A 12,999-nucleotide genomic window follows, 5' to 3' on the forward strand; every position below is an offset into this window, starting at 1 on the left:
TCCTGCTTTGGGTATCCTGTTCCCCCATTGCACTCCCCTTTGCCCAAGTGCGAAATTGGGAGTGCCCTGGGCAGGGCATGGTGTATTTGCGCCTTCCTGCCAGACTGAGTTGAAGCACTTTAGAGGTCACTGTGCCCTCCTCTGGTAAAGCCACATCTCCCACGATTGTGCTGAGCTCAGCACTGGGATATTGACGTACCTGTTCCAGCCTGAGCTTGTTATTGATCCCTGTCTGTGGTGCTGAGTCAATGTAACCAGCTCAGTTTCCCTTGCCTACCCCTCTAGGGTCACCACTGACCTTCCACTGATCACACAAAGTCGTAGGTCTGAGCTTTAGCAACTCTTCCCAGTTTGGGGGGGGGGGTTTAAGGGACATTGATTTGACAATGTATCTCTCCCCACATTCCACTCCTGCAAGCTGGAGGGAATTCCTCCAGCACATACCTAGGAAGGGCAGAGGGGAGAAGAGAGCAGGGAAAGTGTAGCTCAGGAAGCAGTGTGATCTAGTGGCCAAAGCATAGAACTGGGAATCAGGGCTGCTGGGTTCTAATCCCACGTCTTTGGTTGGCTCTCTGTGACCGCCATGAGCCAATCCCTCTTAGCCTCTTTGTGCCTCTGTTTTCTTACCTGCAAAACAAAGCTGATAGCCCCACTGGGAGATAGATAAGGATTATGATCAGCTCTAGGCAAATACTGTCCCCCAAAGTGGCTGACTATTCATATGAATTTTACAAAGGATTTGCTTTGCTGTGTTCATGGTCTTTGTGCATTCACTTTCCATGAATACCCTAGCAAGTGAGTTTGCTGGCAGGGATGTTCAAGAGAAAGAACAACATTCACGTAAAGCAAATTTCATATTTATAATGGGACATCTGATTCTTCATGTTACGCTCATCCAGTCAGACACCAGAAACAAACATGTCCAGAAATTTGCAGAAATTGTCTGGCAAATCACTTTGAATAACACATCTAAAAGAATCGCAGGCCATTCATGGACAGTTTATGGACAGGAAAAAAACAAAATATGCCAAATGAATGATGAATTATGCATGATTCTACCCATGCTAGCTTTAAATTTATTTAATTCTTTTCTTGGCTGTAGTGACCTCCTTTGGAGGGTCTCAATGTCCTGTACAATGTGTTGTTATTAATGTGGGAAGGACACAAGATCTGAAGGAGGAATATTTTGTCCAAACACAAATATCTGTATTAAGTGAGAGAAACTCAGGGCAGGTCACAGATTTATCTATAAATTGGATACAATTTCTTATTTTATTGTGTATATATTTCTTTGCCGTCTTTAGGACCTCTCGCTTGTCATCTTGGTTAGGCAAGCAACGCACTGTGACTTTTGCTTTTCTGCTAAACTCTTTTTTTATTGTAACCTCATCAACCAGCCCCCGCCCCCAGCTCATTCAGCTGTTTCATCCACCTGTTGTGCTCTGCCTGACATGCAGATTGTGAGCTCTCTAGGGCAGGGACCATTGTCTTTGGTCCATGTCTGTACAGCGCCGAGCACAGTGCGGCCCTGTTACTTGGTTGGGGTTCCTAAGTGCTATGAAAATACAAATAATAAATAATAATAGAAGGTTTTCAAAGAACTTTATAGACATTAAGGCACAAACCCACGTTGTAGATCAGAGTTATCCCCATTTTACAGATGGGGAAACCGAGGCACAGAGTGGGGAAGTGATTTGCCCAGGGTCATACAGTGAATCAGTGGCACAGCTGGGAATAGAACCTGGGCTCCTGATTTCATGTCTCTGGCTTGTTCTATTAGAATATGCTCACTTCTTAGTATAATCTATGTGGCCTTTCATCCCAAAGACGTTTACAAATTCTCTGTAATCCCTGCATACAACATTGAAATGCAACCACCTCTGGCGCAGAACACAGAAGTTGTTTTACAGCACACAACAATACTACACAACAGTTTAGAACAGAAGGGAAGCATAACCATGCATCCAGCTGAAAATTTCAGGGGAAATTTAGGGAGGCAGACTCCTAAACACATCCAAAATAAGAGATAAGAGTTTAAACCAAAATCCTTTATCCTATTAAGGGAAGTTGGGCAAGCTAGTTTTGGGGTACAGAGAGCTGTATTCTCCTTGGTTATTTATACTTATGTTATTCAACTGAACAGCTTGGAAAGGGGTAAATCAGTGTCTAAAAGGCATTTAACTCAACCCAGTCTCCCTTATAAAGAAATTATTTAATATGCTGCAGTCGTGGCCCACAATACTGCTGCATACTGTGGTATTAGCACAGTGTTTTAGAATACCAGAGTATTTCACAATGATAATGACATGTGGAAATTAACCTATGCTTTCCAGTAGTAACCTTAAGAACATCTTGTGGGTCAGAATTAAGAATCCTTTCAACATATGTATCGTTAATATGATTATGACTCTGTAAATAATTAGTGACCTCTCCGTTGAAAGAGTTCATAAGCATGTCTTGCAGGACAGAGCTAAGGTTGTCATTGGAATGTGTAAGGTGAAATTACCGCACTATTATTGCTGACCAAACGTATGAAGCAAGAATCATAGAATATTTATGTAAATTACCTTCAGCTGGTTATTCTCATAGTATGCCTGTAGTTATGTAGTTTGCATCAGAGTGTTAATAACTTCTGCAGCTTTAACTGTAAGGAAACCAGGATGTTTGTTTTGGAACACCTGAGCTGGAAAGGTGCCTGGTGCACTGGTGTCTGGAGAAGGAGACGTCTGGGGTGGGATTGAGGTTGATTTAAAAGTTCTGGATAATGCACTGGAGCCAGCTCAGGGCTCTGGGCTGTGTGATGGGACTGGAGGGATTGTAATGAGGCTGAGTTGGGGCTGCGCTTGAGTTGCAGAGGGGCAGGGTACTGGGCCTGGATGGGAGGAGGGTAGAATGGAGCTGAACTAGAGGGAGGGCCTGGGTGCTGGGCAGGGGTGCTCTCTTTCTATTCCTAAAATTTCTTACAATCTATAAAGTGCAGCAATAAAAAAGTGAGTTAAGCTCAGGGAGCTGGGGCAGGAGTTGGTTTGGGATATACATGGAGTTGAATTTGGGGGGCACACAGGAGGTTTGCCTTTGGGAGGCATGTGGATAGGAAAACTTAGAGGGAAATGAAATGCAGCATGTACAGGAAGAATCTGCTTCTGGCTGGACGAGGATCAGCAAAGCTATAATCTGCTTCTCTAGATAGCTAGTGGGGAAGGGGGCAGCATCAGGGACCTAGTCGGAAAAGACAGCATCCCCCCATCCCCCGAGTAGCTGTGTCCTTTGCTCACCGGTTCTCCCCAGTGGCAGGAAGAGTAAGTAGTGCTCATAAGGAATATAACATAAGGAACATAAGAACAGCCATACTGGGTCAGACTAAAGGTCCATCTAGCCCAGTATCCTGTCTTCTGACATGCTCAGTGGCCACTGCCAGGTGCTTCAGAGGGAATGAACAGAACAGGTAATCATCAAGTGATCCATGGAAACAGTCATGGGCTCTAGCTCCAGGAAAGCGGGTCAGAGGTAGTACAGGAGTTGCAGGTTGCTAGGAGCCTCCTTGTTTATTTGCTAAAGATCCAGCAGCTCCGTCCATCAGAGACTTTCTCTCCTTGTTAACAAAAGGGAGATGAATTATTTAGCAGCTGAAAATGCCAGATGGCGACAGTTCTGTTGTTTACCTGGGGAAGGGAGGGAGGGAGACATGCACCCAGCAGATGAACAGATTGAGTGCAGCTCTACAGGGAAGTGCCTAACCCTCACTGGCCCTGTGCCTTCATCTGCTCCACTCATGCCTTGCCAGCCTTCTGTGGGGGTTTTTTTCTCTTAGAAACCAATGGCCTGGGGCACTGGCAGGCTGAGAAGAGGGCTGCAGTAAATTCCTTTGTCCCCAGTTCACTTTTCAAAGTGCTTACCTTGCTCGCACTCATATGCACCTGCTCATTCCTTTTCCATGGGACCACTTATCCTGTGCACATGGAATCCCATTTCCAGAGCCTCTGTCATCTCCCTGGGGCTCTCCGTATCATTCACCCTGACTTGGTAAGGGAAGGAGGAGACAAGCAAGGAATGGGAGGCAGCCATGTAAACACAGCCTTGGGAAAGATTCCTGCCAGTCCAAGAAGATGACATAGAACCTCTCCTGATGGGAGGCCAAGTTAATGGCCTGCAGCCATCCCACCTTGGGCTGGGATCTTGTCAGACTTCACATTTTAAGCAGGATCAGGCCAAGTCAGTACTGGAGAACCCAAGGAGAACCCAAGGTGCTGCAGGGAGCAGCGCAGGTTACTCAGTCACAGGCATTGAGTTGGTACTGACTCCACTGTCCCATTGTGATGGTAGGGGATGCAGTTCTGCAGGGACTAGTGGGGGTAACCCAGTAGGAGGAGGTGGGAGTGAGTACAGGACACAATACCCCAACATAGTGCTAGGTGGCACTGTGTTGGATAAGATATAAGGTCTGAATCCTTGACCTCTCCTGAGGACTGAAGCTTCTGGGGCACTTTCCCTGTCCCCATGAGTCAGCATGCTAACTAGATCCACAGGAACTTTTCCCAACCAAACCCCAAACTGCTCAAGGCTTGGCGAGTTCCAGGTTTGAAGGTGGAAGCCAAAGTGTTTTGCACACATACACATATTTTCTTTGAGGCTCTTCCATCAGTACATGTTGCTGCTCCTGTAGAGAGGCAGATTTTGTTTGCAGAGAGATTTGCATTTGGTTTTGTAGCAAAACCAATCATATCTGGTCCCAGGGGAGCAGAGCACCATACGCATCATGCATGTGCTTAGTCCCATGGGCAGGTCCATCAGGTCAAGGAAAGCCCCATCCTCGTTGCACAGTGCTGAGCACAGCTGGTTGTCTTGGTTTTCACCTTCATTGTTGCTTGGATCAGACCCATAACATAAGGCCAAATTCCAGAGGGAAGTGTGGTCTAGTGGGTGGGACACTTGACTGGGACTTGGGCAGTCTTGGTTCTATTCTGGGTTGAGCTGCAGGGTTACCTTAATCTCTCTCTGCGCCCCTGTTTTCACTTTCACCCTTCGTCTGTCATGTCTATTTAGTCTGTAAGCTCACTGGGGCAGAGACTGTCTCTTATTGGGTGTTTGTACAGCGCCTAACATAACAGAGCCCCGATCTTGGTTGTAATATAAATAAAAAGAAGGGTATGAAACCAACACTGACCAGCAGTGAGACCCGGTTTACCAAACTGCTTGTGAACAGACTCAGGGGCATTTCACCTGGCTCTAGCATTAAGAGTAATGAGGATATTAGTGCTTGGCACATGTGCAGCACGTTACATTACTGTAGCACACTGGACACTTCAGGAAGGTTGAAACGAGACCAGCAGTTTGCAGGGAAATTGGCATGGCCCGGTGCAGCAGATAGGGGTGCGACATCATGAGGGGTAGAGGTAGGAAACAAACGTGCCCAGTAAAACAGTTGTGAGGCACCTTCCCTTCTCCTCACTAAGAATAACAGTTCATGGAACAGAACCGAGCCCCAGTCAGCCTGTCCTAGGGATCCAGGATTTGCTGCACCAGATCCAAGCATTGCTCCCTGGCTTTCCTCTCCCCAATCTCTCGGGGAGAGACGGGGCATGGAAAGGAGCAGGATGCCAGTAGATGTGGCCAGTGCTGGCTACATGCTCAGTGTTCATGGAACGAGGTGCTCAGAGCTACCTACGGAGCCATCATTTTAAAACAGTGCAAGACCCTGCATGCCACAAGCTGCAAAGTCCAGCCCCATGGTGCCAAGACACCAGTGACTGGAGGCATTAAAAGATGGCACTGGGGGTGGAACCATATTGACTTTAGGCTGCGGCACCACAATAGCGCACCCCATAAGGTTCAATACAGCCTGCCAACCCTATCAGGCCCTGTTCTCTAGGCTAGATCCTCTCTCATCCCTACAGCAGCAGGTTTAGTTGGATCCCAGGGCCTTGCCTCTAAATGCACAGATACTAAGCACAGTGCCGCAGTGACACCACTTCACCCTCTACTGATACTGGAGAAAACCACAGACCCAAACCAGATCCTGTGTTTCCAGGACTGGGCTTGGGCCCTAGATGTCACCTGTTGCTGCCAGGAGGGGGAAGGGGATGTTGTGTCATTCTTCTTGTGACCATCAAGCCAGTGAGAGTTGCACAGGAGGGAACCAGCTGAATAGCAACCCTAAAATGTGCTCAGAGCCACCGTGCTTCTGATAAGCAAATTAGGGAAATAGACGAGCCTACTATGAGGTGGGTGCACAACTGGTTGGAAAATCCTACTCAAAGAATAGTTATCAATGGTTCCCAGTCAAACTCACAGGGCATATTGAATGGGGTCTCGCTGGGATCTCTCCTGGGCCTGGTTCTATTCAATATCTTTATAAATGATTTGGTTAATGGCAAAGAGAGCACACTGATAAAGTTTGTGTGTGATACCAGGCTGGGAGGGGTTGGCAAGTGCTTTGGAGGGCAGGATTAGAATTGAAAATGATCTTGACAAACTAGAGAATTGGTCTGAAATAAATAGGATGAAATTCAATAAGGACAAGTGTGATGTACTAGACTTAAGAAGGAATAATCAATTCCACACACACAAAATGGGAAATGACTGCCTAGGAAGGAGTACTGCAGTAAAGAATCTGTGGGTTATCATGGATCACAAACTAAATATGAGTCAACAATATAACACTAGTGCAGAAAAAGCAAACATCATTCTGGGAAGTATTAGCAGACACAAAAAGTAATTCTTCCACTCTGCTTAGCACTGATAAGGACTCAACTGGAGTATTGTCCAGTTCTCAGCACCACACTTCAGTTGGTGCGGACAAACTGGAGAAAGTCCAGATGAGAGCAACAAATATGATTAAAGGTCTAGAAAACATGACCTATGAGGGAAGATTGAAAAAATTGGGTCTGTTGAAGTTTGGAGAAGTGCAGGCTAAGGAGGGACATGATAATCTTCAAGTGCATAAAAGGTTGTTTTAAAGAGGAGGGTGATGTATTGTTCTCGTGCACTGATGACAGGACAAGAAGTAATGGGGTTAAATTGCAGCAAGAGCGATTTAGATTAAATTTTAGGAAAAACTTCCTAATGCATGGAACAAAATACCTAAGGAGGTTATAGAATCCCTGCCTTTGGAGGTTTGTAAGAACAGGATAGACAAACACCTGTCAGGGATGGGCTAGATATTACTTAGTCCTGCCTCAGTGAAGGGGACTGGACTATATGACCTCTCGAGGTCCCTTCCACTTCTATGATTCTATAGGGAATCCATGTTGGCAGGCGGCCACTTAGCATGGCATGACAAACAGGCCTTTAGAGAATTCTTACTGGTTCTCACACATATCCCTGGGTCCCTCTCACTGGGCACTGTCATCTTTGGATCCTTTGGGACCCCTGGCTTAGCACTGCCCCCCAACCCTCTCACTAAGCACTGTACCCCATAGCCTTCTGGGGGTCCCTCACTAGATCCACCCCATAGTCCCCTCTCTATTGAAACAAGTTAAAAGAGTTGCAATTAACATTTGTCACATTTAGAAAAGTTCCCCCTGATCTTGAAGCAGCTTCTGCTCCTCAGCCACCCAAAAAAGGTTGATTGTAACTTGCACAGCTGGATGGGATGGGGGAGCCTGAACACTTGTCAAGTGCATGGCCACCTGCTGCAGAGTGCATTAATGCAGAGGAGCTTGCAAATCTCATAGGGCTTGAGATTTTTGTTAACCCTTCGTACAGGTGGTGAGGGAGAGCTGGTGGCTAGAAATACAGATTTCACTGTGCTTGATTTCTGGAGCAGCAGATTCCTGGTGGGAGACTCTGGCCCCTCTGTCTCCAGCCAGTATTTTTTATTATTTGACCTGTTGCTGAATCTGGAATCTTGATTCCCTCTGCTGCCACTCCTCCAATGCACAGAAAGGCCATTCTGCACTACCTGGTATGCTGAGTTATGTAGCACTGCCAAAGGCTGCTCAAGCCGATCTGCTGCCCTAGGCAAAACTTCAGCATTCTGCCCTCTCCTACCCTCTAGGACAGAGGTTCTCAGCTGGGGGCGGGAGGCATGTTAGACTTGTCAGTGGGGGGTGCAGTGAGAAAGTGAGTGAGTCGTTCTGTGACCTGGCACTTGGCCCCCCACTTTATCACTGCACCCCTGGCTCATGGGGTCGCAGTGCCACTCAGCTTTAGCCCAGCCTCTCCTGCCCCTAGGCAGCTGCCTAGTTTGCCTTTAGCTAAGGTAGCCCCATAGCACTTCTCTGTTTAATAATAATGATGCAGACTGTTCCCCCTCCGGGTATTGCAGAGATGGGAGCTTTGGAGAGAGCCCTCTTCTAATCGGGTCACTCCTGACCCTCTGTGAAGCATGGCGCTGTGCCAATGGAGGTGCCATCTTTTATATGAAAAATGAAGCTGCGGCCTTGGCTGTCTGTGCCCACTAAAGATTTCATGGCACTTAGTAAAACTAGGAATTTTAATCCCAGAGCCCAGTTTGGGTAATTCTATTCTGCCTCACTGAATTTACACAGCAGTTCCAGCAGCAGACAACAGTGGTCCCCAAACTGGTGCTGGCTGCTGCTCCTTGTTTCTAGCTGCTAAGTCACACTCTTAAAGGTGAATAATACATGTAACACTTTTCTAATGCAGCTTTCCTACTAAGGCAATCTCTGTAGCTGCCTCAGAGCTGTTAGCTGATCCCTGGTGGGACTGGAGGCGGGGCCGGGTGATGGCGAATGGGTGTCTGTCAATGAAGATATGGCCCTTGCAATTAAAACATTTGAGATCCCTGGCATACAGGGTGGTTCTTCCACAACTTGCTGTGTGCTGTTAAATGTTACACCTCAGAAGTGGATGCATTTCAGGGAAGAGTGAGTGATCTCTGTCGGGCAAGAGCAGTTTGGGAACTTTCAGGATGAAAGAGGCTGTAGAAACATGTGATGTTATTACTGAGAGACTCTCCTATCCTCTAGCTTGGGACAGGATCAAAAAGTGACTCACACAAGCTACCTACCTTGGTTTTCTCACCTACCTTTTGTCGGAGATGCTGTACCTCCTAGATTTCTTCCCTCCCCCCCCCCCCAACAAAAGGCGCCACACTGAGAATTTTCCTAATATGTTTAATATGTTTTTTAAGGTTCACCATGACTCAGTTTCCACACAGGCATTCCTATTAGTCCAAAGGCCACTTGATGTTCATTGCAACCAAAATACAACTATAAGCATATATATACACACCTGTATTCCCTATCCTAGCAACAAAACAGTTTATAAGCATTGGCCAAAATCCAACAGGTGCAGACCTGGGAGACACCTTCCCATCATGGTGTGGCTTGAGGCATAAGGAAAAGCTCTGACAAAGAACCCCTAGCAAACATTATACATTATAACAAACAAGAGATGTCATTGCTGGTTGCTGGACCTTAGCTCAAATCAGATGAAGCAGTTTAGGGCTGCACTCTGCTCTCCTCAGGGTTTTTCCCCTTATCTTACTTTGCCATATTTTTCGCCAACTAACATTTCTAGCCAATGATTTACTACCACAGCTAGGTCCATGCTGACCTGTTAGTTGTGGTTGGCAATGTGTCGTTTTGTTTTAACACAGCATTTCCTAGTGAAGACAAGTCCTGAGGTGAGAAACTTGGAAAAATAATTCTGGGCTTGCAGTGCAGGGAAACAAGTGCTGGGCAAGGCCAGGATTTGAGTAGCTGTGCGCAACCCCACTGCCAGTTAGGGTGACCAGATGTCCCAATTTTATAGGGATAGTCCCAATATGTGGGGCTTTTTCTTATATAGGTACCTGTTACCCCCCACCCCCTGTCCTGATTTTTCACCCTTTCTATCTGGTCACCCTACTGCCAGTGCCTCTGCCCCGTTTCCGACAGTGCCTCCAGGAGCAGGGAAGCAATGAACTCTGTCTCTATGGCTGCTATGAGATCAATCCCAGGCACCTCAGGGCCAGAAAAATATCAGCAAGTTGGGAGGCTGTCAGAGGAGAGCAATGAAAGAGATGGAGGGGCTGGTTTATGAGGAAAGATTACAAGAGCTTGGTATGTTTGGCTTGGCTAAGCAATGACCTAGTGGTGGGTAGTGGCTCACAGGTGTTTGAAGGGTGGAAGCCCCAAAGAGAGCAGGGGATTGCTCAAGGGTTGAAGTCATTGAAGGTGAATAGCAATAAATATTTCCTAACAGCGAGTTCTGTGAGGCTGTCACGTCATCTCCCAGGGGAAGCGGTGGGAGCCCCATTGCTTGGGACATTGACACCTGGACTGTAGTAAAGCCGAGGAAATATCCCGGAGTGAATAGTCCTATGCCAGCAAGAAGATGGACTGGAGGATCCAACAGGACTTTCGTATCTGTAGTGTCAAAGATTCTGGGTATTGGTAGAGGGGGGTGAAAGTGTAATTTATTGGGTTGCCACAAAAGGTCAAACTAAGGAGGTGTGGGAACAAGGTGAGCAGAGCCCTGTCTGCCCCTCTCCTACTATCAGTGTCTCTCTTACTCATAGCAGCTCGGGCGAACGGTTCAGTGCCTCGCTCCTGCACACTGGCCACACTGTGATGGCAGTGACTGATTCCAGCCGCCAGGACTGAGTGGGGAAGGCAGCGAGGGACCTTGGTCAGGTATGAGTAAAAATGAGACGGCATCTGAAAAGCCAAATGACAACAATCGTGTGTAGTCTTATGGAGTGTAGCCCTGCGAAAGGGCTTGGAGCAGATGGGAGCTTCCCTGCAGCCAGCCCCCTGTTCCATTCCCCATGGCACCTCCTGCTGTTAGTGGCTAAGACTGGATAAGTTGTGAGCAGCCCACCAGCAGAACCCTGCCCCATTTCCTACAGCACCGCCTGCTGAGAGAAGTTGGGAATTGTGTAGCTGGGAGCTCTCCCATCCTGTGTTCCTGTGCTGATCCCTACAGCGCCAGCTGCTGGGCAAGGCTGGGACTGCACTAGCTAGGAGCTCACTCTGACAGCTACCTGCCCTACACTCATCTCTGTGGTGCCGCATGCTGAGAGAGGCTGGGGCTCTAATAACTGTGCTCACAGCCAGCTCCACCTGCTGGGGAAGGCCAGGACTGCAGTAGCTGTGAACTCCTGCCTGCTAACGCTCCCCCACTCCCCAACTCCATCCTGCCCCGATGGACTCTGCCCAGGTGTTTTGCAGGGTCTGTGTGGAGGCATAGATGGACAGCATGTACTTGGCTGAGCCTGCGCCCGGGGGTGCCAGCCCCATCTCCCTGGATGTCCTCAGCTTCCTGGACCCACTGGCGAACAGCACAGAGGAGCAGTGCTTCAGCGCCCGCTCCCGGAGCACAGTCCTGCAGGGGCTGCCATTCGGCGGCGTGCCCACCGTGCTCGTCATCAACTTCATCCTCTGGCTGGTGAGCGAGGCGAGGAGGGGGGCATGCCAGGGTGCTCTACCCCCTGTCCCCAGCTCCCAGTGTCTGCCCAGTCTTTCGGCAGTGCCTCAAGTGAGCTGGGGAAGGAAAGAGGTGGGCCTCAGGGGTGGGAGTGACTCAGCGTGACTAGAACCGCACACAGGACTTTGAAGTGTGACACCATATCACCTATTCAGCATGGTCAGATGACACAGTGGTCAGAATGCCTGAGCCCTGTCTCCACCGCAGCTCTTGCTAATGGAGTTGGCCAGGTGGTGAACTATGGGCCCTGATTTCCCTGGTGCCGACGAGGCCATGTGTGTGCAGGTGGAGTCCCCGAGGAGAGACGAATGTCATAATCATGGACATGTATGTGCATTACGTGAGCCTGCAGCAGGTATCCGATTCTGCCTGTAGGCATCTGGGTGGGTTCCAGTTTGTGTTGTGCCCATGGTGGGTGTACAACTGGGCCTGGGAAGGTGTGGAAGGGTTGTATTGTGTGACTATATGCTGGGCATACAGCTCTGACTACAGGGTGGGAGGTAGTTTCTTTGTGTGTGGCTCTTGTTCTGTGTGTGTGAGAGAGAGAGAGAGAGAGAGAGAGATGAGGGGGGGCTTGCTCTGGCTATATGGGTATCTGCCTTTCTATGTGTGTATGGTCACTTCGGTTGTGTGCCTGTGTGTGGGTATATTCACCTTGTGTGGATGGGTGTGGGGGTATAGTACTCTGGACTATGTGGGTCTCCGCTGGGGTGTGTGAGTGCAGTCACTAGGAGCCAGTTGCAGCGGAGTCACTGGAGCAGGACCTCAGTTTGGTTTTGAGAGGAGCTTTGACTGGTTCTGCTGTCATGACTGGGCCCACCTGTGGAGGGCAGCCTCTCTGAATGGAGAGGCCTCTAGAAATCAGGTGGCTGGTACATCAACCCTTTGCTTTCTCTCTCCTGCTGCAGCTCCTCCTCCTGGTCTTCTCCTGCCTTCGGAAAGCAGCTTGGGACTATGGGCGCCTGGCCCTGCTGATGGATAATGACAGGTAAGGACTGAGCTCCCTTCCTAGGGGCTGGTAGCGCCTCCCCCTCCCCTCCAAGTTTTTGTGACAGAGCAGGGAGAGGAGGTGCAGTGTCTATTCCCTGCCCTTATTCCAAAACAAGCCCAGCAGAGTCAATGTCAGGGCTGTTGGACGGTGCCAGACTGGCAGCTGTGGGGGCTGAGCATCTCAGTTCATCCCCACGGAGAGGCACAGCATGGGTGGCAGCAGGGCAAGCTTCTATCACAGGCTCCCTCATCCCTGCCCTGGAGGAACACTGGCTAGGGATGGGAGGGCAGTTCAGCCTCCATGGTCCAGTCAGCCTCTCCGCTGAGCCTTTCAAGACGGAGGCCAGTTAGTGGCCGTTGTGCTGCTGGGTTTTATAATGTGGACACATTTCAGGGGGGAAATGCTGCTTCTGGTAAGCTCTGGAGCTCTCTCCTGTCTCCATGCTGCAGGCGGATTGAAGGCAAGTTCAGTTCTGTAGCAGAAAGTGGCAGAGCTGTCTGTGTGCTGGCTGGGCCAGGTTCTCTAGAGTGACACTGGTGGGTGTATCAGAGTCAGCGCCAAGGCTGCGTTAGCTTTCACTTGTAGGTTCAAAGCTAAGAAACATGTTCCTTTCTTTTTTCTTTCTTGGAAAACCA

At 48.8% G+C, this 12,999-nt stretch overlaps 1 protein-coding gene across 9 annotated transcripts in view; it reads left to right on the top strand.

Annotated features, from left to right (window-relative positions):
• The window catches only part of TMEM63C (transmembrane protein 63C), a 67,902-nt gene that overhangs the window by 30,423 nt on the left and 24,480 nt on the right, over nucleotides 1-12,999 (top strand). For 4 of the 9 annotated variants that reach the window (XM_065593403.1, XM_065593407.1, XM_005301640.5 and 1 more), the window contains exons 2-4: nucleotides 10,466-10,580; nucleotides 11,107-11,334; nucleotides 12,282-12,361. In XM_065593403.1, coding sequence (XP_065449475.1) covers nucleotides 11,137-11,334; nucleotides 12,282-12,361 — 278 coding nt within the window. In that variant the 5' untranslated portion in view covers nucleotides 10,466-10,580; nucleotides 11,107-11,136. The remainder of the gene's footprint in view (nucleotides 1-10,465; nucleotides 10,581-11,106; nucleotides 11,335-12,281; nucleotides 12,362-12,999) is intronic. The other 5 variants (XM_065593405.1, XM_065593402.1, XM_065593406.1 and 2 more) reach the window with 3 other exon arrangements.

This window comes from Chrysemys picta, chromosome 4 (genome assembly GCF_011386835.1).
Source record: "Chrysemys picta bellii isolate R12L10 chromosome 4, ASM1138683v2, whole genome shotgun sequence".
In the NCBI taxonomy this organism is placed as follows: domain Eukaryota; kingdom Metazoa; phylum Chordata; order Testudines; family Emydidae; genus Chrysemys; species Chrysemys picta.